The sequence below is a fragment of the Megalobrama amblycephala genome, linkage group LG19 (genome assembly GCF_018812025.1).
Source record: "Megalobrama amblycephala isolate DHTTF-2021 linkage group LG19, ASM1881202v1, whole genome shotgun sequence".
Classification (NCBI taxonomy): Eukaryota; Metazoa; Chordata; class Actinopteri; order Cypriniformes; family Xenocyprididae; genus Megalobrama; species Megalobrama amblycephala.
In genome coordinates this window covers 29,426,428-29,452,452 of record NC_063062.1, presented here as the reverse complement: position 1 = coordinate 29,452,452, position 26,025 = coordinate 29,426,428, and the positions used below count along the sequence as shown (strand labels likewise).

At 39.1% G+C, this 26,025-nt stretch overlaps 1 protein-coding gene across 2 annotated transcripts in view; it reads left to right on the top strand.

Moving 5' to 3' along the window:
• Window positions 1-484: 484 nt before the first annotated feature.
• The window catches only part of LOC125254318 (trypsin-2-like), a 38,815-nt gene continuing 13,274 nt past the window's right edge, over window positions 485-26,025 (top strand). Inside the window, exons 1-5 of one of the 2 annotated variants that reach the window (XM_048168906.1) lie at window positions 485-633; window positions 748-898; window positions 1,588-1,838; window positions 1,962-2,098; window positions 2,195-2,420. In XM_048168906.1, coding sequence (XP_048024863.1) covers window positions 594-633; window positions 748-898; window positions 1,588-1,838; window positions 1,962-2,098; window positions 2,195-2,344 — 729 coding nt within the window. In that variant the 5' untranslated portion in view covers window positions 485-593 and the 3' untranslated portion in view covers window positions 2,345-2,420. Of the gene's footprint in view, window positions 634-747; window positions 899-1,587; window positions 1,839-1,961; window positions 2,099-2,194; window positions 2,421-26,025 lie in introns of those variants that run through there. The other variant, XM_048168904.1, reaches the window with a different exon arrangement.

Genomic DNA, 26,025 nt, shown 5'->3' with positions numbered 1-26,025 from the left:
TTCCTGTGGACCCCCGTGTGTTCCTGGGTAGTGGTGTATTTTAGACACAGTTATCTGAGAGAACTTGGTTTAGTAAGCATTAATATCTGATATCAACATTAATCAATAAGCTTGCTATTAATGGCCTTGACATTTTAATATCACTTATTTTCTAGTGTCTTCAAATCTCAAGTAGAATATTGGTTAGTTTAATTTGGTCTTTTTTTTTTTACAGAATAGTTATAGTTTGTGTTGTTTCTATAAACTGAAGTCTTAGTTGTGTAGAACATTTAAGTAAACCATACTGTACATAATAAAAACTCTTCAAAATCTAAAGTTTTGTGTCACTCAAAAAAACAGCATTTTGGTCATCTGTTTTTATGTCAGCTTTATACTGTCATAAGTCAACTCTTCCTTCCAACACATTTTTTTTTTTTATGCTTATGAAAAAACTGTTGTCTCACATACACTTTGCTACGAATAATTTGTTGTGACCTTATTGGTTGTTCTGTTCTGTAGGTGTGTTAAAACAATCGCTTAAAAACATGAATGCTAGTCTTAAACTTTGCAGAAGTGCTCTAAAGCTGTGAGCAGTCCTTCTCTCCTCCACTGCAATGAAGACTGTTGTGTTCACTTTGCTGGCTGTGGCTGTGGGTATGTAGATCTATCTTATTAATCATTATTAATGACAATTGTTAGTTTATGTCTACACTGACATGTATTATAGGTAGTCTTTAACATTAATAAAATAGTTCATTTTTAATGAAGTTTGCAGCACAGGTGATGAAATCATTGGAGGTTATGAATGTCTGCCCCACTCTCAGCCCTGGCAAGTGCACCTTAGTGATGGGCGTGCATTGTGTGGAGGATCTTTGATTAATGAAACATGGGTTGTGTCTGCTGCTCACTGCAAATTCTTGTGAGTAAATAACCTTCCTTTTTTAAGTCATAAATTAATAGATTACTAGAACAGGTTATTATTGTTTCCAATTTCCTAATATGTACACTAAAAAATGCCAGAATTTCTAAATAAAAGGCTGTAAAAAAAATAAAAATCACACATTCAGTACTTCAGTAAAGATGAGAGTTCATTAGTTCTAGTTTAGAAAAAAAGCAAAAAATAAATAAATAAATAAATAAAATAAAAAAATAAAATAAATTGGTTACACTTTATTTTAGGGTGACTTAGTTACATTGTTCTTACTCAAATAAGTACTGAGTAATATTAATTAACTACATGTACTTACTATTGAGTTACGGTTAGGATTTAGTTTAGGGTTAGTTGGCTACTTGTAATTATGCATAATTCACTGTTATTACTGGAGTAAGTACATTTAGTGAAGTGTAACTGTGTCACCTTAAAATTAATTCTTACCAATTTGTGTACAATATTTAAATATGACTCCTTTCTGACTTCAAGAAATAATATATTTTTTATGTATCATTCACCAAACTACAGGACTTTTATTATCTGTAATTGTCTTGGCATAACCAGTCTCTTAGGAAACCTATTTGAGACTATCTACATAACTAATATGTAGTAGGTAGTCAATATTCTGATAAACACTGCATTAGGGCTGAGTAAAATATGTGTTCCTTGTCAAATAGACGTTCGGGTCTCATCATCCATCTGGGAAAGCACAAAAAGTCTGTTAATGAAGCCACAGAGCAGAAGATCGGGGTGGAGAAGATGATTCGTCACCAGAAATATAATGATAAGCCTCATAACAATGACATCATGCTGATCAAGCTGAGAAAGCCTGCCATCTTCAACAAGTATGTAAAGCCAATCCCTCTGACAACCAGCTGCTCTTCTGCAGGAGAGCAGTGCTTGGTTTCTGGATGGGGCAAAACTAGAGGTGAGATGGCCGAGTAATGAAAATCTTCTTAAACTTAAATATAATATTGTCAGACATAAAAACATGCATTCAGTAATACGTAAAAGATCACAAGTTGTAGCGCTGTTCATATTTTTTTTCCAGTTGGCACTGCTTCTGCTCTGCAGTGTTTGAAGTTGCCTGTACTCTCAAAGACGCAGTGTAAGGATGCATATGGCACGAAAATAACTAAAAACATGTTCTGTGCTGGATTCATGAAGGGAGGCAAAGACTCTTGTCAGGTATGTCATTGACTTAGTCTTCCACTTTATATGCGTTTTATATTTTTATACAAACACACATTTTTGTCCTTTTTCATTTTACAATTTTCTTCTCAGGGGGATTCTGGTGGCCCTGTAGTGTGCAACGGTAAACTAAAAGGTGTTGTTTCCTGGGGCAAAGGCTGTGCTCGGCCAGGCTTTCCTGGGGTTTATGCTGAGGTGTGTCGCTACACTGACTGGATCAAAGACATCATAGCTAATAACTAACCCTATGATCAGCCTGGTCGGTCCTTTACAAGTTCATTTTCCTAATTATCTGCAAATAAATTCAGTTTGAAGCATGTATGTGTTTCTATCTTGTATTTTTATATGGACATTATTTTTAAGCATTTTTTATTCATGTTTGCTCCCACCCTTTTACAATGTGCTGCTATGGCAGAATGGCAAAATTAAGTAACCCCATCATGTGGGTGTGCATGTCACATGGAAAACATTAAAAGTCTCAGAGTATCGACAACAAGGCCATTAGAAGATGCCTAAAGTTTCCATTACAATGTTAGAATATTAAGGCTTAAAAGACAGCCAATCGCATTTGTTGCCTCATATGCACATGGTTTGTACAGTCACAGAAACACTGTGTTGACTAGGCTATGTTTCGGCTTCTGAGGGAAAAACTGGAAGCCCTTTTATTGGAAATGTCAATAGAATCATAATGGATTATTTTGGTATTTCTATTTTTTTTTTTTTATGTCTAATGTAGATTTTGCTATAGCTATAGAAAATTGAACTCACAGTGAACAATAAAATCTTATTAAAACCCTGTTAATGTCTGGGGCAAGCAGTGTCATTGACCATCTCAGTTGCTCTACTCCTTATAAATCATCATTGTTATCCGTGTTATATTCCATCTGCAACAATAATGTGCATTTTTATAAAGGTCCGTTTGGCCATTAACTTAAATGCATCATTTTGCGTTCTCCACATGAAAGACCCATGACTGGCAGAACAAAGTGTTAATTCTTTTCTCAATATGGTGGGAAATTAAATTAAATTAAATGTGAAGGATTTTAACTGTGACAAGATGATTGACAGGCCAGTTAATGGTGACAGGAAAGAAGGCCTAACTAGGACGACTGTTGGACCATTAAGTGAAAGAAATGAGGAGAAGGACCCTGAAGAGCATGACAAGGGGCAAAATAAAATGTTTGAAAGGGATTGTCCTGAACTAGATATTACCCTCATTGAGGAGAACTTAAAATTATCTAGGAAATATCTTTACCCAACCATTACCTCTACATTAGCTCTCTCTGCACCACCTGCTTACACTGGCAGGCCTCTCAGGAACCCTGCTGCCCTCAAAGACATGCTACTATCTATGAGTCCTATAATATGCAGGTAGTCAGAGACGTTGAACAATCAACATTGTACATTCCAGAATAAGTTGCTGAGATGTTTAGAAGAATGCAAAATTTCAAAAATGAGTTTTATTAGTATCAGATGTTCTCTTAGAATGCGTCTTCAAACAGACAGAACGGAACTGGAAATGTCTTCTTTTTTCCCCCTTGTCTTTCCTAGTGACTTGTTTTAATAATAAGAAGACCTCTGCAGTATTTACTCCTGTCAAAAGGTCCATCTAATTCAACATAAGTTCCAGAGGGAACACTAACCACCATAATGGTGATTTGTTAATTATTATTTTCAATAAAATCATCAGTTCTAAGTACAGCTGCACCACTATTAATTCTAAATAATTTTGTTTGCACATATCAAAAACAGGTTAAATGGCAATAAAATACCAACATCATTAACCAATACTACTTTTGATAAAAAACATATATACTACTCACTTGTCACGGAGTCACAGCCAACACCCACCAATTTATTACCCTTTATTTTGTAATCATACATACCTGCCAGCTTTGTAGTTTAATCGATTGAATGGTTTGTCATGTTTAATATGTGTTCATAATCATTAAATACTATTTAAAAAACAGCAAACAAAAATAAACATTAACAAGTGTACAATATTTCATATATTTATTAGTTTATATTTCATATATTTATAAGTTTTTTTTTAGTTTGTTAGAATCTCACACTCACAGATGACGTGGTCGTTGAATGCCCTCAGGCGACTGTTGATTGCATTTGAATGAATAAGCTACCTATAGATGATTAACGAGTATTTTTAAGTCAAGTTGCTGTTTTCATACTTCTGTAATATTTTTCAGTCAATATTAAATTACAGAAAGAACTATGAGTTTCAGTTTGTTGTATTTTTGTAGATTTCAAAGTAACTTGAATGTAAAGTAATTAGTAATCTGATTACTTTTTACATGCAGTAATCAAATTACAATTTTAATGTAGTAATTATTAAATTAAATTACTTTTTTTGAGTAACTTACCCAACACTGCTCACCTGCTTCCACTGTTTACTAGGGGTGACCCTGAATAGTCGACGATTCGAATCTTCGATAGAAGGAGCCTGATTCGACTACCAATCTCACAGTCGAATCGTCACAGAGGTGATATGAGACGAGATACGGGGGCGCTCAATATCTGATTTTACATAGACATACCGGTACTTTCCCAATAGGTTAATATACAGCCTATTATTTTAATACTATAAATAAAAATGTGAAAAGAAAGAAGCTTTTAATAAATATTTTTAATGTGCGTGAATAAATCCAACCTGTGACCGATTTAAGTTCACTTCCATGATCCGTGACCGGCAGATGAGCATCTTTATGGCAGGGATTAAATCTTTAACAATGTCTGGGATAAAGTGTAGAATTGCACTTTGAAATGGTAAAAGATGATCAAAAAACGTATGATGCAAGTTGTGCCAACAGCTCATGTCCTACCGCTCAACAACGTCAAACACTGCAGCGCGCTTCTGCCGGGAAACGTTAACGAGCTGACTATAGTGCTCTATTTGAAAAGTCTCAAACGGACACAGGCAGATCGCGTGAAAGACTGGATTTTTGTCTCTCAATCAGGTAGGGTAGCTACAAGTGATTTCAAACTATTTCAGCCAGATGTAATTTGATTTTTGGATGCTGTTAATGTTTAGCTAAAAAGACTGCCACTCCAGTTTAGCGTTTATTGTCTCTGCAGTTAAAAAGACAAGTTGACAATTCTAGCTTTACTTTCGTTATTTTAATAATTTCTTTAATTTTAATTTATTTATTGATGTGGTTTATATCTGGGTTATCTAATTTAACTATTTCTGGCTTGTGTTTTGAATATATGTTCCTGTAACGAAGCGACGGGACTCAGGCAGAGATCCATTTGCAAGCTTTATTACAAAAGTAAGCGTGGTCGTACAGGCAGGGTCAAAGCAGGGGCAAACAGGGACAGCAAGGGACAGGCAGAATCGTGGTCAGGATACAGGCAGTAGATCAGGGCAGGCAGATATCATTCACAGTCCAGATAACAATAACCAGTCCAAAGGCAGAAGGCAGAGAATCATAAACCGGAAACAGGCAGGATCAATAACAGACAGGCAGATATGATACAAACACTCAGAATTGTTACAGGGTGAATCAAGACCTCGCAATGAGGTGGCATGTGAGTGAGTCTTAAATAGTCCAGGTAAAGAGCTTCAGGAGTATGTGTCAATAGGTGGTTGGTGGAGTGAGTGCATGTGATAGGCAAGGGAGGATTATGGGAAATGGAGTCCGGAGTGAACAGGAACGTGACAGTTCCCCTGCACTTCAGGCATTTTGCAGTTTGACTTGATCTTATTTCATTTTTTTAATTAGGCTATTTTTATTTACTAGAACGGTATATTCTGTTCTAATTCAATTCTGTAAATTAATGTTTGATAAAAAAAATTATAATTTGTTTTATTAAATTTTTTTTTTTTTTTTGGTGCACCAGTGTTGCGCTGTAGATTAGTTAAAGCTTGCTCGCACAGACAATTTAGCCGATGTAATTTGATTTGCCGACATATGAAATGTATATCTATCTGCAGTGTGGCCTTTCTGCAGTTATTAAAGGGGCTCTATGTAAGATTTTTACTTTAATAAAGCATCAAAATACCCTAATATGTTTGCAGATATTTAGGAAACATGATAAGTTCACCTACTTCTTTCTCAGAAAAACAATGCTACAGCCAGATATTCTACTTTGAAAACGTGTCTTCCTTGTCGGAATGTCTGTTTTTGTTTTGGTCTCTGTGAAACCGTGTGCTGCCAGTATATCCAATAGTATTTAGACATCACAGGTTGCCAGTTGGCGGAAAACACCACGTATTGCAGCCATGGAAACCAGCAAACAAACTGGGTCAGAGAATCAGGCGATAACGCCAGCTGCGCGTTCCTGCTCTCTTCTCTGTCACAGTGAAGTGACACACACCCGCGCGGGCGCCTCCTCTCTCTCGTCTCATTCGCTCTGGTTAGTGCTTGTATTGTGCATAAATTTTAGTCATTCCCGCAGGTTTCGCGGTCACACCAAAAGCGCGCACACTACTGATCTATATAAGTGAAGCGAACAAGCCACGCTCAGTCTCAAACAGAGACAGAAGTCAAACAGAGTCACAAGTACCAAAATCAGTGCCTTCCTGTGCTTAAACTGTCAAATACATACAAAAGTATGTCAAAACCAGCGGCACAGGCAATCTTGGCGAGTACACAGATAAACACTGGCAGTTTTGAATCGTTAAATAGCTAAGAAAGTGAACCCATGTCATGTGTAGCAGTATTGGGTCCGTTGATAAACCGTTGATAAACTCTTAAAGGGACAGCAGTCCAATATTCCTGCTGCTGTCTGTCATGTTAATCAAAGAACAAAAGACAAAGAAAATCGCTTTCTGCTCTTGACTGAATACGTTTTATAACTTTAATGGTAAGAATTATTTGCAATAAAGATTACAGAAATTAAGGTAACCAATGCAAAATAACACAATGTGTTACTTTACATTTGATTACTTTAATTTCTGTAGTATTTCTTACCTGAATAAAAACCCAGTTAACCCGAAAAACTTAGTTTCATAGCTCTCTTTATTCTATTGCATTTATTTGAGCTGTTTATATTTTATTACTGACTTTTACTTGTTTTTTTTTATGAAAATAAAACTGCATTGAAGAAAAGTAGATTTTTGTTTGTATATGTTGTCATTTATAGTTCTTAGAAAGAAAATCGGAATCGGCAAAAAATATGTATCGGCCAATCACACTAGCAAAAAATCGGAATCGGACAAGAAAATTGCAATCGGTGCATCTCTACTAAAAAGCCTCTGAATCCATCTAAATATCTCTATGAACAACAGCATATCAAAACAGATAAATCAACTCATCAGCTTACAGTGTTAAGTCTCCTCAGCTTTCATTGTCAATTGCGCACCCTATTGTTGCTGGCAACCATATGCTGTAAAAGCTGGCAACCCGCGTCTTTGAACGAGGGGGCGGGCCAAACAATATTTGGACTGCAGTACCTATTTTGAACACTGGGTGTCATTCCTACATAGAGCCCCTTTAATATATAGCCTATATTTTATTGATCCAAAATGTTTTATTCATTTTCTTCTATATCTTTGAGTGTTCTGTACATCGTGGCTGTGAATGTTTATCCACATTGCCTTTCATTTGTTTAAAAAAGATCAAATCATTGTCAGTTTCGTCTATCACTTGACAGGCAGTTTGGTCGGTTTATAAGAAAGATGTTTCTCTGTGCTGTGTGTGAAAGAAAATAAAAGTTGTCTTAAGCCGCAGGTAGACTAGGCCTATAGCCAGGCCTTACTTCATTTTCCGTGTCCCGCTCCATCTCGTGCACAGTTCAGCACGCAAACCTTTCAAAGTCCGTGTGCCCTCTCTAGTGGACTGCTCTAGTGGACCTGTCTGTGTCCTGACATCACTAATGTTATCCATTCATGTGAAATAATCCAGCATATATCATAAAAAAGCATTTAAGAAAACAATCATCTTTTTACAGTAAGTTTCAATACTGATAGTGATATTAATGTTTTCATATTAATATTATAGTATTATTCTTGGTGTATTACAGCAATTCTCCAAACAAATGTGTAACATTAATTAATAATAAAAAATGATCTAAGAATAAAAAAAAAAACACTGTGCTTTATTGCTTTGTGAAACAAGAATAAAAAATTTCCAAAATGTCATTTTTTTATTCAGAATAATTAATATTAATATTCAGTTCAGAATTATAAAAAAACATTTTATTAAAAAACATATTATTATGAACACATAAACAAAAACTATTTCACTCATATTTACACCTAGATTATTTTCAGTTTGGACAGCCACAAACAATATATTGTTACATTTTACTATATATTTCACTAGTCACTTTGGTGGGTTATGGTATCATAAATGAAGTCCTCCAAACAGCAGCCTCCAATATTAGCAGAGCATAGCATAAAGAAGTGCCATATCTTTAAAGTTCAATTACATTATTTTTTATAGGTGCATATAAGTCATTTTAAAACCAAGCTGCTTTCTGTTGGTTAGTGCAGCAAATTCACTTGACCAACTTAAACATGAGCAAAATCTGCATGTGGAAGCCTTTTACCCTCATGCAAAATTCATGAACAAGCAGATTATTAAAAATAAATATGGGATATTGCCAACGCAGCACCACTTGGCATTATTTATATTTTATTTTTTATAGGATCTGCAAACAATGATTGACTTAAAAACTGGAAGCCATTCAGTGATTCAGAATCAGATTCAGTAATAAAAGTATTTAAATTTAAGCAGTGATTTTTATTATTTGGATTATTTATATTTTGTTTTCTGTCACAACTAGGCATCATCGCACATTGAAACAATCAGGTAGTTTGTGAACGGGAGTTGAATCTTGGGCAGGACTGGACTCTAAAGCAGATACGTTGGTTAGAATAGACTGTACTGTAGAGTTGAAACTTGGACTTGAGTAAATTTAGACACAATCTCATTGGCTGCGCGGGAACTGGAGCGGGCTCAGAAACAGACTCTTGGATTGGAGCGAGCTCTGAAGTGAATTCTTGGACTGAAGCAGGCTCTGGAGTGGATTCTTGGACTGGAGTGAGCTTAGGAGTTGATCTTTCGCCAGTGATGGGAAATATCGTCGACATTGTAACCACCTCCAAGAAACCCACACTCGACATTATCCCCAAGATGCCAGCTGCTCGAACAGACATCATTGGTGTGTCTTCTAGACTAAAAGCCAGTCTCAAACACCTTGGAATTGCCACCCTGTCTTCAAACACAAAGTCCATGATGACCGGAAACACAGGTTACCCATGATGGCTGAAAGCTCTGGCATAATTCTCACGATGGCTGGGGACATCCATGATGACTGGAGTTTCTGACGTGGTGGCCATGTTGGCTGGAGGTACATGTGTGTTTGCCATGTTGACTGTAGAATCAAAAGTCACGATAACTTGAGCCAACTGGTGACGATAGATCAGGTAGTCAATGTAACCCCAAAGTTTTAAGTTCCCACATTTCACACAACAGTAAGGGGTAATCCAAGCAATTGTTGAAAATTTCAATGAGTTCTGATTTGTGATATTTAAGTCCCATAGCTACAGTCCAAAAAATCTGGGAAAACCCAGAGATCCCAAGTCCCTCCTGATGCAAGGCAGCCAATGCCTGATCCCTTGTTTTTAATTCCTTCTTAGTGGAAAGATGAACAATACGAAAACTCATACTACCAAAGTCCAAAAAATTACCAAAACCTCACTTGCTGCTGGATCTGTTAAGGATCAAGGTTTTCTGTCATGACTGGGTACTGCTCAGAGACTAGGTTTAAGAAGATTCATGTGCAGCTTTATATGTGAGAACAAAATCCAAAAAGAGGCAAGTGTCAAAAACCAGTAAAACCAAAATGGCAGACTTGCCTAAAGGGCAAGGCAAAAGAGAAACTAAAATGACAGGCAAAGTTCCAAAACCACAAGAGATATGAAATAACAGAAAGTCATAAGAACAGTACTTGACAATACAAAACCTTGATGACAAATGCAGAAACAAACACAACTTAAATAGACAGACAAATGATACAAATGAGCACCAGCTGAGGGACCCAGATGAGAACTGTGCAAAAGGACTCTGGGAATAGAGTTCATGGCAGAGACACAGAGGAAGAGTCGCTGTGCAAGGGGAAGCAGTTCCCTCTGTGGACAACTAGGGCACAATGACAGTTTTCGCTATGCCGACCAAACACTACATGATTTTAGCCCTGAATTTTCCACATTCTATGTTTGAATTATCAAAAACTCGATTTGAGAGAAGCACAGATACATCTCTGTAGCTACTCCAAGAAATATTTAGTATGTTATACATATAGGCCTGTCTGCATGGGCGGATTGGCCATCTGGCAATTGACTATAGAGGATATGCACGTGACGTCACCGTCAACCATTAGGACTGCGGTCACACCCACTAAGTGGCAAAATCTGAGTGGCAGCATTGGTTTTCAGCGTGAATGCCGCGAAAAACACACAAAACACATCCAAAACGGAAAAGAGCTTTGTGATTGACTGTACTAATAGCTTTGACACAAAACCTGAGGTATATATTTAAAGACTGCTGAAAGCTACAGAAAAAAGAAGCAAATGGATCGCTGCAATTCACAGAAACAGCTGGACTCCAGGCAGAGAAACATGTTTTGCAGTTATCATTTTGTGTCAAATTGTTGGATTTTGAGGTAAAATCATACCGTATATATTGTATTGTTATATATTGTGTTGACAAGTCATCAATTAAATATTTACCATCTTATATTCTGCATAATTGGGTGTTTTTAAATAAACACTGACAAAAACAATACTATAAAACTATATGTTTTAGGGCTGGACAATATGACGATATACAGGTGTTGGTCATATAATTAGAATATCATCAAAAAGTTGATTTATTTCACTAATTCCATTCAAAAAGTGAAACTTGTATGTTATATTCATTCATTACACACAGACTGATATATTTCAAATGTTTATTTCTTTTAATTTTGATGATTATAAGTGACAACTAAGGAAAATCCCAAATTCAGTATCTCAGAAAATTAGAATATTACTTAAGACCAATACAAAGAAAGGATTTTTAGAAATCTTGGCCAACTGAAAAGTATGAACATGAAAAGTATGAGCATGTACAGCACTCAATACTTAGTTGGGGCACCTTTTGCCTGAATTACTGCAGCAATGCGGCGTGGCATGGAGTCGATCAGTCTGTGGCACTGCTCTGGTGTTATGTTCTGATAGTGGCCTTCAGCTCTTCTGCATTGTTGGGTCTGGCATATCGCATCTTCCTCTTCACAGTACCCCATAGATTTTCTATGGGGTTAAGGTCAGGTGAGTTTGCTGGCCAATTAAGAACAAGGATACAATGGTCCTTAAACCAGGTACTGGTAGCTTTGGCACTGTGTGCTCTGTGTGTTCTCCTCTCTTCCACCAGACTCTGGGACCCTGATTTCCAAAGGAAATGCAAAATTTACTTTCATCAGAGAACATAACTTTGGACCTTTTTGTCTTTAGCCTGGGCGAGACGCTTCTAACGCTGTCTGTTGTTCTGACACAAGGAATGCAACAGCTGAAACCCATGTCTTGCATACGTCTGTGCGTAGTGGTTCTTGAAGCACTGACTCCAGCTGCAGTCCACTCTTTGTGAATCTCCCCCACATTTTTAAATGGGTTTTGTTTCACAATCCTCTTCAGGGTGCGGTTATCCCTATTGCTTGTACACTTTTTTCTACCACATCTTTTCCTTCCCTTTGCCTCTCTATTAATGTGCTTGGACACAGAGCTCTGTGAACAGCCTCTTTTGCAATGACCTTTTGTGTCTTGCCCTCCTTGTGCAAGGTGTCAATGGTTGTCTTTTGGACAACTGTCAAGTCAGCAGTCTTCCCCATGATTGTGTAGCCTACAGAACTAGACTGAGAGACCATTTAAAGGCCTTTGCAGGTGTTTTGAGTTAATTAGCTGATTAGGGTGTGGCACCAGGTGTCTTCAATATTGAACCTTTTCACAATATTCAAATTTTCTGAGATACTGAATTTGGGATTTTCCTTAGTTGTCAGTTATAATCATCAAAATTAAAAGAAATAAACATTTGAAATATTTCAGTCTGTGTGTAATGAATGAATATAATATACAAGTTTCACTTTTTGAATGGAATTAGTTAAATAAATCAACTTTTTGATTATATTCTAATTATATGACCAGCACCTGTATATGCACAGTTTCGTCCTGGTTGTCATTAAGCCAGCTTGGGCATTTCTGGTGAACTGTTAACTGATCATTCTGTACTCACTGTACATTGACACAAAACCATCAGTGGTTGACTTTTTAATGTTGTATTCATATTTTAATGCAGTTATCACATTTACCTAATTAGCCAATAAACCAGTTTTACTGATTGCAATAAAGACGAAGCTATTTGGATCCTTTAAGAAATGCTGTGTCTGTAATTAGACATGCACACACATTTTTTTCCAGCACTTCAAATGACCACAAACATTATTTGTTCATCCTTCTGAGATTGTCCCATTTGTAAAACCTAACTATTCAAAATGTAGGAAATCTAACATTTGATAAAAAAAAAACTTATTTAAAAATAAAAACAGACATTCATTACCACTATAAACAGCAGGTGGCGGCAGAATAGCATTTATATGCGCATATACACTATATTGCCGAAGGTATTGGGACACCCCTCCAAATCATTGAATTCAGGTGTTCCAATCACTTACATGGCCACAGGTGTATAAAATCAAGCACCTAGGCATGCAGACTGTTTCTACAAACATTTGTGAAAATATGGGTCACTCTCAGGAGCTCAGTGAATTCAAGTGTGGTACCGTGATAGGTTGCCATCTGTGCAGTAAGTCCATTTGTGAAATTTCCTCACTACTAAATATTCCACGGTCAACTGTTAGAGGTATCATAGCAAAGTGGAAGCAATTGGGAACAACAGCAACTCGGCCACGTAAAATCACAGAGCTGGGTCAGTGAATGCTGAGCCGCACAGTGTGCAGAAGTGTGTGCAGCATCCAGGCTAAGTGATGCTCACTGCAGAGCCAAATGGATGAAATGGGTGGAGTCTGGCCTAGTCCAACCTCACCTCTGTGTATCTAAGGGGTGGAGCTTAACATAATTAGGTTTTCCATCATGCATGTTCAGTACCTCCAGCTCATCTATTCTCACTATCGAATGTGCCCGAAAGAAACAGTTCTTGGTTCTGTACTGGTGATGATTCGAAAAACTGCTGCAACCAGAAAACTGCCGCTGTAGTAGTAGTGTGCTGCAACCTGAATATAGTCAACAAAACTAAGCATGTCTCCTTTTCTACTGTTTTGATTAACACATTATAAACATTTACTTTGCGTCAAGATTCATATCAACTTACTTAGAAATTAAATAAACTGTTCCTGATAATATCATGCATTATTAAAACAAAGAAATGTTTTGGTCTGTTAGTTTTACAATCCATTCATTGTTTCCAATCTTTAAAAAAAATAAATGTGTTTCCAACGTGTTTTATTTTGTCTGAAAAAATTACATGCACGCTCAGCTAATCAGCTCATCGGTTCTCACTATGTCGAACATGTCCGAAAGAAACAGTTCTCAGTTATTGTATTGATTTGGGAACTGTTGACCTAGGTTAGTTTGTCATCTTTTTCACCGTGGCGAGTATGCACACCTGAAAACTTTAGGTTATTTCTGATAACATGTGAAGTATCTCACAATGGGAATGCCTCTGGGCATGACAGATACTGGAGGCACCAATTACACCATGTCTGTCAGTTGACAGACCAATCACGGTGTGAGTCCCACCTCCCTAATATATACCGCTGCCAATGGTCCTTTATTCTTAGCATACAGTATCTCTTCTCTGTGCACTGCAAGTAAGGAAGTGCAGTGAGATACTTCACTCATGTTATCAGAGAACCGGGGTTAGGTAAGTAACCTAAAGTTCTCTTTCATGTCAACCAAGTCAATGATGTATATAACATAACACAACACCTGTAACTTCACAAATAGAACAGGAATATATGTGAACAAAAATCAAAAAACACCTCAAATGAGTGGGGGGTTTTTTTCTTTTTTTTTCTCCCTATTTTTCATACACTTAAGACGGAATGAGCCAGCGATGGCTCAGCGACATCCAGTCTATAAAATCGGACAAATGTGTGAAGCGATGCCCAACTCGCACACCGCGCACCTCTCATAAACCTGCATACAAGCGGGTGTTGACCTATAGTATTTCTGTCAATAACTACATGACACGCAGAAAACATAACATATCCGCGACAGAACAGAGAAAAGGGACGATGTGTCTGCTAGCGCACCATTGCTTAAACACTCTCCACTTCTGATCATATACAGAGAGCGTTGAAGCTGCTCATGCATTCTGAATAGTCTCAATCACCCTCACAGGTAAACCCATAACACTTAAAGGGGTACTTCACCCCTGGAAAGATGAATGTGTATTTAAAATTGGTCATTTATGTAGTAGAAATGTGAAATTATTTTTGAATTTGGAGCTTTCTAGACTGAGAAAAGGCAGAAAATGTATTTTTGACTAATGTGGATGAAAGACAACAACTCCCAGAATGCACTTGTTTTGCTGCCCTTGCGAGGCCACGCCCAAACCACGCCTATCGGTTACAGGCGGCATTACCAGGAAAATTCAAACAACTAGTGTATGAAAGTTGTTAAGGTGTGGATCTTAATATAGGTGGCAACCGCTACAGATCGTCAAGGCAGAACAATAAATCACTTGGTCCATGTCCACAAAAAGGATTCTTTACTGTTGTCTTTATTCATACATCAGTATGAGTGTGTGTGGTTCTATAAATGAACAATAATAACAATAATGAATATATATAATATACAATTATGAGGCAGAAACAATAATAACAATAGCAATGATATATAGCATACAGATTTGGACATAGTTAGAAGCCCAGCAGGTGTATATTTCCTCAGATTATACACATATTCACTTTAAATTAACAATCAAATAAAGCAGAAATAAAAATCTCCACATCATATTTAAACAGCTGCATTCAAAGTCTGTTATTCAGCGTGTCTTATGCTGAAATGAATGCGTGATTGAAGTTACGTGCGCATTGACAACTTCAAAGGGATTAGCGAACATTTAGTCTTGCAATATAACGTAGAACTAACTAGATCTAACAACAGATACATAATAGGGTATTTAACTACTTACTTTTAAGATGTACGCACACAGTATGAACAAAAATCAGCAAGAAATCGGACCAGATCAGCACGATCAAATGACGCAGTTTCAATACAAGTCTGGACACGAACAGTCTTTGATTGACATTCAGTTCTGCTGATTTAAACCAATGAAATTACAGAATACTAGTCAGGTGATTCAAAGATAATACGTGCATCCTGCAGTGCACTATAATAAATATCCAGCGGAGGGCGCTAACGTCATTATTAAAGCTTGGCCTTTTGTACAGCCGCCCCCAAATTTGTTTATCAAATTTGTAAATAAAGAAAAGGCACATTAGTCTTTGTTGGTGTCATCATGTAGGGCAGGTAGTTTAATCAGACGAGCTACAGGTCTTGTGTAACTTTTATCTTTGACATTAACTACAGCTGTACGAACTCGCCCATCTTGTCCAGGAATGACTTTGGCTACAGTACCTATTTGCCATAAGGCTCTTGGTGCTTGTTGGTCCACAATCATCACGACTTCACCAGTTTGAAGGTTTCCAGATTCTTTTTGCCATTTTTGTCGTTGTTGCAGGTTTGGAAGGTAGTGTTGTATGAAACATTTCCAGAAGTTTTCAATTAGAATCTGGCTGTGACGCCATCTCTTACGGCTGAGCATTTCTGATTCTGGGTAAACAACTTGTGGTAATGCAGAAGTTGGACGTCCCATGAGGAGGGAATTAGGTGTCACAGGGTCTATGTCTGCAATGTCTGAAGAAACATATCCCAATGGCTTGGAATTTAATATACCCTCTACTTCCACAAGTACCGTGATCAGTACTTCCTCTGGCACGGACTGAGAACCAAGAGAGGTGCGCAGTGCTGTCTTGATAGACCTAACCTCTCTCTCCCACGATCCTCCAAAATGCGGTGCATTTGGTGGGTTCAGACGGAAATTAATCTGCTGAGAAGCCAGATGCTCTTTCAAAGTTGGGTGAAGTGTATTGAAGGCATTCTGAAGTTCTGTGTTACCTCCCTTGAAGTTTGTTCCGTGATCGGAAAGCACTTCATATGGTTTCCCTCTGCGAGCTATGAACCTTCTTAATGACATAAGAAAGGAGTCTGTGTCAATGCTCGACAGAAGTTCAATATGAACCGCTTTGGTAGTAAGGCACTTGTACAGTATTCCCCAGCGTTTTTCACATCTGCGTCCAAACTTAACCTGAAAGGGCCCGAAACAATCAATGCCTGTTGAATAGAAAGCTGGACGAAACAGTCTAAGATTGGACTGAGGAAGATCTGCCATCATGGGAATTTCTGGCTTCCCTCGCCATTTCTTACATTCAAAGCAGCCACGCTGGTGTTTTTTCACTGCCTCTCTGCCTCTTATGATCCAATATTTCCGTCTCAGTTCTGCGAACACACGCTCGGGTCCTGGATGTAGCAGGAGGTTATCGTAATGTTGAATCAGAAGCTTTACGAGAGGGTGAGTAGGGTCTAAGACAATGGGGTGGACTGCGTTTGAGTCCAAATGGTTACATCTGCGTAGGCGTCCACCAACTCTGACTAATTTGGCTTCATGATCATACTCTGGGGCAAGAGTTAGAAGACGACTAGAATGAGATACAGGTTTATCTGACTGGAGCAGGGCTGTTTCTTCTGGGAAACTTTCAATTTGAGCTTGTCTCAGAAGTTCCTTTTCAGCTTGTGAATAGTCGTCAGCAGAGAGTTCACTTCCATCCGCCGCCCCATGAAGGGAAATAGCAGTAGCTTTAATCAGATCTTGAAGCGAATTATATTGAGAGATATCTGGGATGCCAGTTTGACTGGAGGATAATGCTCCACAGAAAGTAGAACTGCGGTGCTCTTGAATGTCGTCGCATACAACATCAAGTGGTTGTTTAGGCCAACTACTAACTGGCTGAGTTAAGAACTGTGGACCCTGACTCCATCGTCTTTGCTCTAAGAGTTTAAAGAGAGCGAGTCCTCTGGTAATGTCGTCGGCTGGGTTCAACTCTGAATTGATATAATGCCAGGACTTTGGGTCTGTAAGGTCTTGTATCTCAGCCACACGTGTTCCGACAAATACCTTGTAGTTGCAGGAGTCTGATTGGAGCCAAGTCAATACAGTTGTGGAGTCAGTCCAGTATAGTTCTTGATCAATCTTGATGGTCAGTTCTTTTCTCAAAGTGGCAGCCAGCTGAGCACCAGTCAGGGCAGCACAGAGTTCGAGTCGTGGGATAGATTGTTGTCGTTTAGGTGCCACTCTCGATCTGGCAGCAACAAATGAAACTTGGGTCTCATCATGTTTATCACTTGTACTGATATATGCGACTGATCCATATGCACGTTCCGATGCATCACAGAATACATGGAGAATGCGTCTGCTACCTGATAGGTCGGTATTTGCTTTGGTGTAACATCTTGGGAACGTAACATGTGGTAGTTGCGTCAGCTCACTTTGCCAGGTCAACCAAGCTTGAAGTAGATCTTTGGGAAGATCTGGGTCATCCCATTCACGTTTCTTGTCCCATAAGCGTTGGATGATTATTTTGGCTCTTGTAGTGAATGGAATTAAGAAGCCTAACGGGTCATATTGACTTGCAAGGGTTTTGTAAATGTTTCTCAATGTTGGTACAGAATTTTCAGGTTGTTTGTGTTTGTAACCAAGAACATCTGAAGAGCACTGCCAGCGTAGGCCCAGAGTCATTTCTTGTGGGTCTGCTCCACTTTGAGTGAACCAAAGGTGACTGTTTGCAGATTTCAGGTCATCCGGGAAATGAGCGATGACTGATGGAGTGTTGGTGGCCCACTGCCTCAATTCAAAGCCACCATCTGAAAGGAGTTGCTGCATCTTTGTAACAAGATTCTGCGCTTCATCAGCTGATGGAAAACTTTGCAGCCAGTTGTCAACATAAAAGTTGTGCTCTACTGAGGCATGCACATCCTCTTCTGGTTTGCTGTGGTCATACACGTGTTTCTGCAAAGCAAATGTTGCGCAACAGGGGCTACAGACTGTACCGAAAGGTAATACCTGCCACTCATAAACAGTGGGGGCTTTTCCCTGGTCCAAGTTTCTCCAAAGAAAACGGAGAAAAGGTTTGTCTTCCTGCAGCAGACGCACCTGGTGGAACATTCCTTTTATATCACTGCTGATGGCGACTACATTTTCTCTGAAGCGCAGAAGTACTCCTAAGAGGGTTGGTCCAAGTGTAGGCCCAGGGAGGAGGTGGTCATTTAGGCTTGTCCCTTTGTGCTTAAACGAGCAGTTGAAGACAATTCTGTGCTTTTCATTGTGTTGAACAATGTGATGCGGTATGTACCATGTGTGATGGCTTCTCTCTGTCTCCTCTGATGTCAGCTTTGAGATGTAACCAGCATTTTCAAGTTTCTGCACCTCATTATTGTACACTGATGCAAGATCCGTGTTCTTCAAAAGGCGTTTTTCTGTGTTTCTTAAATGAGCGGTTACTGCTTCTTTAGCTGATTGCAAAGGAGGAAGATTTCTTTTCCAGAGGAGGGGTGTTGCATACCTTTGGATATCTCCGACTGCCAGCCTGATTGTTTTCTCCTCAAGAATTTGCACTGCTTCTGTATCTTGCCTTGATCTTGTGATCAGCTTTTCACTCCGATATGGAAGGATATCCATTTGCCACAATTTCTGTACATTGTTGAACAGTTCTGCTTCTGGAGACAAAGCGGAGGTTAACAGACACTGCTGTGGTGAGAGCTGACTGGCAAGGAACTTTGAGGGGCCCTGCAGAGTCCATCCAAGTCTGGTTTTTACAGCAGCAGGACCACCAGGGGGTCCAAGACGCACTGGTTCTGTGGCTGTGATTAAATGTGGGTAGTCCGAGCCAATAAGTAAGAGTGGTTGAGCCTGCTGCAGTTGGGGGATAGGCAGACCTTGCAGGTGTCTGTATTTCTTCTGGAGCAACTTAACAGGGTAAGTGTGTTTTGCGAGGCTCAGTTCTTTGGCTGTGAAAGCTCTCTCAATGGTGAAGGGTTTGTTCGGCTGAGACACAGAAGCTACGGAGAATGAAACAGCCGCCCCATGAACGACCCGTATGTCTTGTCTCACAGTACGGAGGGCGATATCTTCAGGAAGTCCTTGAAGACCAAGTTGCTGTGCTGCTTCATACAGTAACATTGTCCTCTCTGAACCGTCATCCAGTATAGCATATGTATCAAGTTCCTTCTCACCATTCCTCAAGATCACTCGACTGACTTTCAGAAGAACTTTACTGCTTGCAGTTGGCCTGTCCAGATACAAGGTCTCCACTGCTGAGTTCACAAGACAACTGTTCTCTGCTGAAGATTGTGCTTCATGTTTCACTTTGGCATTGAAGTCGTGCAGTATTTCTAAATGTCTCTTGTCACATTTTTTACATTTGGCTTTAAGAGTACACTGTGAGATCTGGTGATCACGGCCGCACTTAAAGCACTTGTGATTTGACTTCAGCCACGACTCCACTTGATCTTGATTCAGCAGTTTGAAGTTAGTGCACTGGTTGAAGAAATGCTGCATAGTATTGCAAAAGGGACAGTACTTCTTTGGTTTCTCCTTAGCTGCTGTAGCACTTGATGGTTTACTCTGTTCACCACCATGCAAGACATTAGCAAATTGTCGAACTGGCTTAGAATTTCTTTGCTGGTCTCTCTGCGGCTGAGAGTAGGCTCTGCTTGAATGACTAGCATACTGTGACTCATCCTCTTGTATTCTGAGCTCATATTCAAGCCAGTCACTGAGTTCTAGCAGTGTTGGAACTGGTATTTGAATGGGGTTGACAAACCTTCTGAAGTTTGCTTTAAGGTCATGAGGCAGTTTGGCAAGAAGACGTGCAACGTGTGACCCACATTTGAGTTCTGTCCATCCCTTTGCTCCAAGTTGGTCCAGCATTCCAACTAATGCACGTACTTTGAGGGCAAACAGTCTAAAAGATTTAATGTCACCACTCTTGATCTTTGGGCCATCCATCAATTCTGCAATTCTTTGTAGCGCGAGTTGATGTGGTTGACCATAAATTGCAGTTAGGGACCTCATAGTGTTGGTGTATGGGTACCTGCTGTTGACATACGAGTCTGCAATGAGCAAGGCATTCTCTTGTTTCAAATGATCAACCAGTATTTGGTACTTGAAACGTTCTGTAGACTCAGCAGGTAGCAAATTCTCCAATGCAATTTTGAGTCGAGCAAACTCTCTAGGATCCTCACTGCAAAAATGAGGAATTGTGGGGATGGGACCTCTGTAGGAGGGCTCTGCATGAGGATATGGAGAAGGAGGAGGACGGACTGGGTGGTATGGCTGATATGTCTCAGGCTGAGCATAATCTGCATACTGTCGTGGGGTCAATAGTCTCGGTTTGTCTGCATGAATAGGAGCTGGATGATCATAGTAGTCTGAGTGTCTCTCATAGCGTGCGTGATGAGTTAATGTATCCCTTGGAGTAAGTCTCTCATCTTGATAGACTGGACTTGTGGCTGAATAACCATGGTAAGTTTGCTGTCCATGTGGTTCAGTGGAAGGGATATATCGGACAGGTCTGCGGTTTAGACTATGATCTGTAAAAGTCCCATAAGTAGCTGCTATCTCTTGGCTGTAGGCTTGGGGCATAAACTGAACAGCTGCATGAGGATATGGAGAAGGAGGAGGACGTTCTTGATGAGCTAGCTTAGCATGGGCTTGAGTTAGTTCATAAGGAGAGAAAGGATGACTTGAAGTTGGCCGATTTGCAGAGCTTGGTAGTCTCAGTTCTCCTATGTTGTCAGTGAGATGGTCAATCTCTTTGTGACTGACTGAGTGAGAATGCAGAGGGTATCCTCGTGAATCTTCAGACAGTGCCCTCATGGGCTGAGGAAGATCGTCATGATCTCTAGACAGAACTGGCCTGCCCTCAATGGCTGCTGTATCTGGACTTGAGGAAAGAACTCTCTGATCCGTATCCATTACTTGCCTAGGAGAAGTCCGAGTACGTGGCTTTGGCTGCGGCAAACCTTGATATGTCTCCACGAATGAACTCCTTTCACTTGATCCTGTGCTTGTATCTTTTGTTGGTTCTGGTCCGCTTTCAGTATGTTGGAACTCTTTAAATGCAGGCCTTTTACCTTGTTCAGGTCCAGTGGCACCCTTTGTGCACTGTTCATCATCAGAATGAAGTGGCTGATGTGGCACAGTATAATCAACAAAGAAGTCATCCAAGTATCTTGGTGGGATGGCTTGTCGACATGGTCGAACCACTGGTAGTTCTGGGGTAGCCTGTTTTTCCGTTCTGTACATGGTGATGCTGTAGTAGCTGCCTGATCCGGCTCGAAGGACCAAATTTTGTATGAAAGTTGTTAAGGTGTGGATCTTAATATAGGTGGCAACCGCTACAGATCGTCAAGGCAGAACAATAAATCACTTGGTCCATGTCCACAAAAAGGATTCTTTACTGTTGTCTTTATTCATACATCAGTATGAGTGTGTGTGGTTCTATAAATGAACAATAATAACAATAATGAATATATATAATATACAATTATGAGGCAGAAACAATAATAACAATAGCAATGATATATAGCATACAGATTTGGACATAGTTAGAAGCCCAGCAGGTGTATATTTCCTCAGATTATACACATATTCACTTTAAATTAACAATCAAATAAAGCAGAAATAAAAATCTCCACATCATATTTAAACAGCTGCATTCAAAGTCTGTTATTCAGCGTGTCTTATGCTGAAATGAATGCGTGATTGAAGTTACGTGCGCATTGACAACTTCAAAGGGATTAGCGAACATTTAGTCTTGCAATATAACGTAGAACTAACTAGATCTAACAACAGATACATAATAGGGTATTTAACTACTTACTTTTAAGATGTACGCACACAGTATGAACAAAAATCAGCAAGAAATCGGACCAGATCAGCACGATCAAATGACGCAGTTTCAATACAAGTCTGGACACGAACAGTCTTTGATTGACATTCAGTTCTGCTGATTTAAACCAATGAAATTACAGAATACTAGTCAGGTGATTCAAAGATAATACGTGCATCCTGCAGTGCACTATAATAAATATCCAGCGGAGGGCGCTAACGTCATTATTAAAGCTTGGCCTTTTGTACAACTAGGCTTGCTTTGTTACATATTAATTCTATAAATCGTGAGTTAGTTCATACATTTACAGCGAAATGGTGCTAAATTGCTTTGTACCTAGATGTACACCCAAAACCAGGAAAGGACAAGTAAGTTTCCATCATTTTCCGAGTTAAAGATTTGGAGCGATGTAAACAGTGGCTGCGGGCCATCAACCACCCGAAGTTTGGAGATGACACCGTTATAGAAAACCTAAAAAAACGCAGAATATGTAGTCTCCATTTCAAGCACGAGGACTACGAACCAAATATCCTTGCAATGAAGAGAACCATTCTGAAGGACACCGCGATACCATCGATATTCACTTTCCCAGAGGACGAACAGCCTGGGCATCTGGTACTAAGCGTATTCGCCTAGAGGTAAGACTCGCTGATACTAGACTGATAACACAGTAGCCTATATGTAGTGTTGTAGGTAGCAGTAAAACTGCAAACTTAGCAAAGTAACGTTAGATAGACAATTACATATAAGTTGCATATAAGTTGACTGTTATCAAAGTAAAGCCACTGTTCTGTAAAACTGAGTTAGTCTATTTATCTATTTATGCTAACGTTACCACAAAAGCCTGTTGCTGTATTGGTTGAGATGACTGCAGAGACCGATAAATTTGCGAGATGAACCACTGATGTAGTGCAGACAAAATAAAGTTAATTACTGTAAGCTTAAAAATATAATTGACACCCACTTTTGATACAATCTTTGATCTATGTCCGTGAGTAACCTCAAACGCGCATATGTATGGGCGTGGTGAAAAAATGCGCAACTACCTGCTATTACTGGCTGTAGTTTTAAGCCTCTGGCCAAAAAAGCCTCCGATGATGCAAAATGACGATTTTTGCGTCATCGGAGGCTTTTTTACAGAATAAAAATGCATAAATCTCTCATCTCGGGCTGATATGAAGGGGGAAAGCATGGTAATTCGAAAATACTAGTGGTATTCTACTAATACAAAGCTTAATGCTAAATCCTGAAGTAACCCTTTAAGTTTAAACTCTCATGGGCCATGCCCAAAGTGCCACTTTGTCCAGGGCTGGGTGAAAAATCTCTCCGCGCGCTTGAGAGAGGAGGTACCTGCGCAACGGAAGCGGCCAGGGCTGGTCGCACAGGAGTTAATTATCTCCTTCAGCCACAACTTCCCTGGCCAGTTCGGGACGATTAGTATAAATGCCTGACCACATTTCCATCCTCTTTTTAATGTTGGTACGATCAGACTAAGTGGAGGAAACACATATAGTAGTGCGTTTGGCCACGGGTGTGCCAGAGCATCCACACCCATAGGCGCACCGTCTCTCGCCCAAGAGAAGAATAGAGGGCAATGAGTGTTTTCGTGCAAGGCGAAGAGATCTACGGTAGCTCGGCCGAACCTCTCCCACAACTGGCTCACTACCTGAGGGTGGAGAGTCCATTGTCCATACAGTGGATTTCCTCTGGACAGGAGAACATGCGTTGCCCGTAGTGAATGAAAATGCTTCACGCCCCACACGATCAGTTTCTGTGCCAGACTGTGAAACTGAGGGGAGCGTGTGCCTCCCTGGCAATTTATGTAGCCTATGCCACCGCCGTTGTGTTGTCTGATCTGATCAAAATGTGGTGTTTTGTTTAGAAATTGCACAAAATGTTTCATTGCCAGAAACACAGTTAACAGTTCCAGAAAGTATATGTGTGCATTCTGTAGCGAGACGGGCCATTTCCCTTTCGCTATTCTGCCCTTGCAACGCATCCGTTGTGACCACCTTTCTCAGAGAAACTGCTCCCAGCGGAGTCCCTGACTCGAGAAAAAAACAATCTCTCCATTGACGGAGAGCACACATGCAAAGTGACGTTACTATCACTTTGCAGTTTAGATGGCATTTTGGACACAAACGCTGCACCGCTGTCCAGTGCTGGAACTCCCTCATTCGCAACAGTCCCAGTGGAATGATTGAAACTATCAAGGCCATCAGACCCAGAAGACGTAAACACAGTCTGAATTGAACTCTGTTTCCTTTCTGAAAAAGGGACAAACAGCCATGAATTGACCTGATGTGCTCCTCCGACAGAAACGCTTGATACAGGTCTGAGTTCAGTCTGAGACCCAGGTAAATGATCTCTTGTGTGGGCACTAAGCAGCTTTTTGTTTCGTTTATCCTGAGGCCTAAGCTCTCCAAATGAGACACAAGCATCAATTAATGAAGTGATCCTTTCAAAACATTGCATATTCATACTTATCTGAACTGATTTGATCATTATACAATGAAATCGTAGTTCTCTGAATAAATAAATAGTAATTCTCAATTCATTTCAGTGACATTCCAATACCTTGACCATTCCAAATGAAGTTTTTTTTTTTTTTTTTGTGGTTGTTGTTGTTTTTGTTTCTTATCCTGAGTAAAAGTTGTTATTCTTTCGTATGGTATTGTATCATGTAAGTAACATAATATTTAATGTTTACTAAACACATCATAAAAAAAGTAAGTCTATTGAGAGTCTATTGAAAGTCTATTGAGTGGTATCTGACATGTTTGTGTTTGACACTGTTGTTCTCCTTGCTGTAGTTTAAAGGGTTAGTTCACCCAAAAATGAAAATTCTGTCATTTATTACTTACCCTCATGCCGTTCCACAGCTGTAAGACCTTCGTCAATCTTCAGAACACAAATTAAGATATTTTAGTTGAAATCCGATAGCTCTGTGAGGCCTCCATAGGGAGCAATGGACACTTCCTCTCTCAAGATCCATAAAGGTACAAAAAACATATTTAAATCGGTCATGTGAGTAAAGTGGTTCAATATTAATATTATAAAGCGACGAGAAAAAAAAAATATTATAAAGAAAAAAATTAATATTATAAAGCGCCAAAAAAAACTAAATAACAACTTATTTAGTGATGGCCGATGTCAAAACAATGCTTCAGGAAGCATCGGAGCACAGATTAATCAGTGTGTCGAATCTGCTGTTCGGAGCTCCAAAGTCACGTGATTTCAGCTGTTGGCAGTTTGACACGCGATCTGAATCATGATTCGACACACTGATTCATTTGTGCTCCGATGCTTCATGAAGCAGTGTTTTGAAATCGGCCATCACTAAATAAGTTTTTTTTTTTTTTTTTTTTTATAATATTAATATTGAACCACTTTACTCACATGAACCAATTTAAATATGTTTTTAGTACCTTTATGGATCTTGAGAGAGGAAATGTCCATTGCTCCCTATGGAGGCCTCACGGAGCTATCGGATTTCAACTAAAATATCTTAATTTGTGTTCTGAAGATTAACGAAGGTCTTACAGGTGTGGAACGGCATGAGGGTAAGTAATAAATGACAGAATTTTCATTTTTGGGTGAACTAACCCTTTAAAGACATAATCCTTATTATATGTAATATTTCTGACAAATTTTAAAATGTCCTATTTTTTTTTTTCTTTGATCATTTTAAGTATCACCCTGATTCAACCATGCACAAAAGAGCTTTATGTTATCTTGCATTTTTATATATATATATATATATATATATATATATATATATATATATATATATATATATATATATATATATATACACCTATATATTGTAATAAACCTGATTAATCAGATTAATGGAGGACAGAGTGTACATTATAACACCAGGACTTTATAGAAAGGTATCACTTTATTGACAATTGTATACAAAGAAATATAACCCTTATGAAAAGAAGCATTTA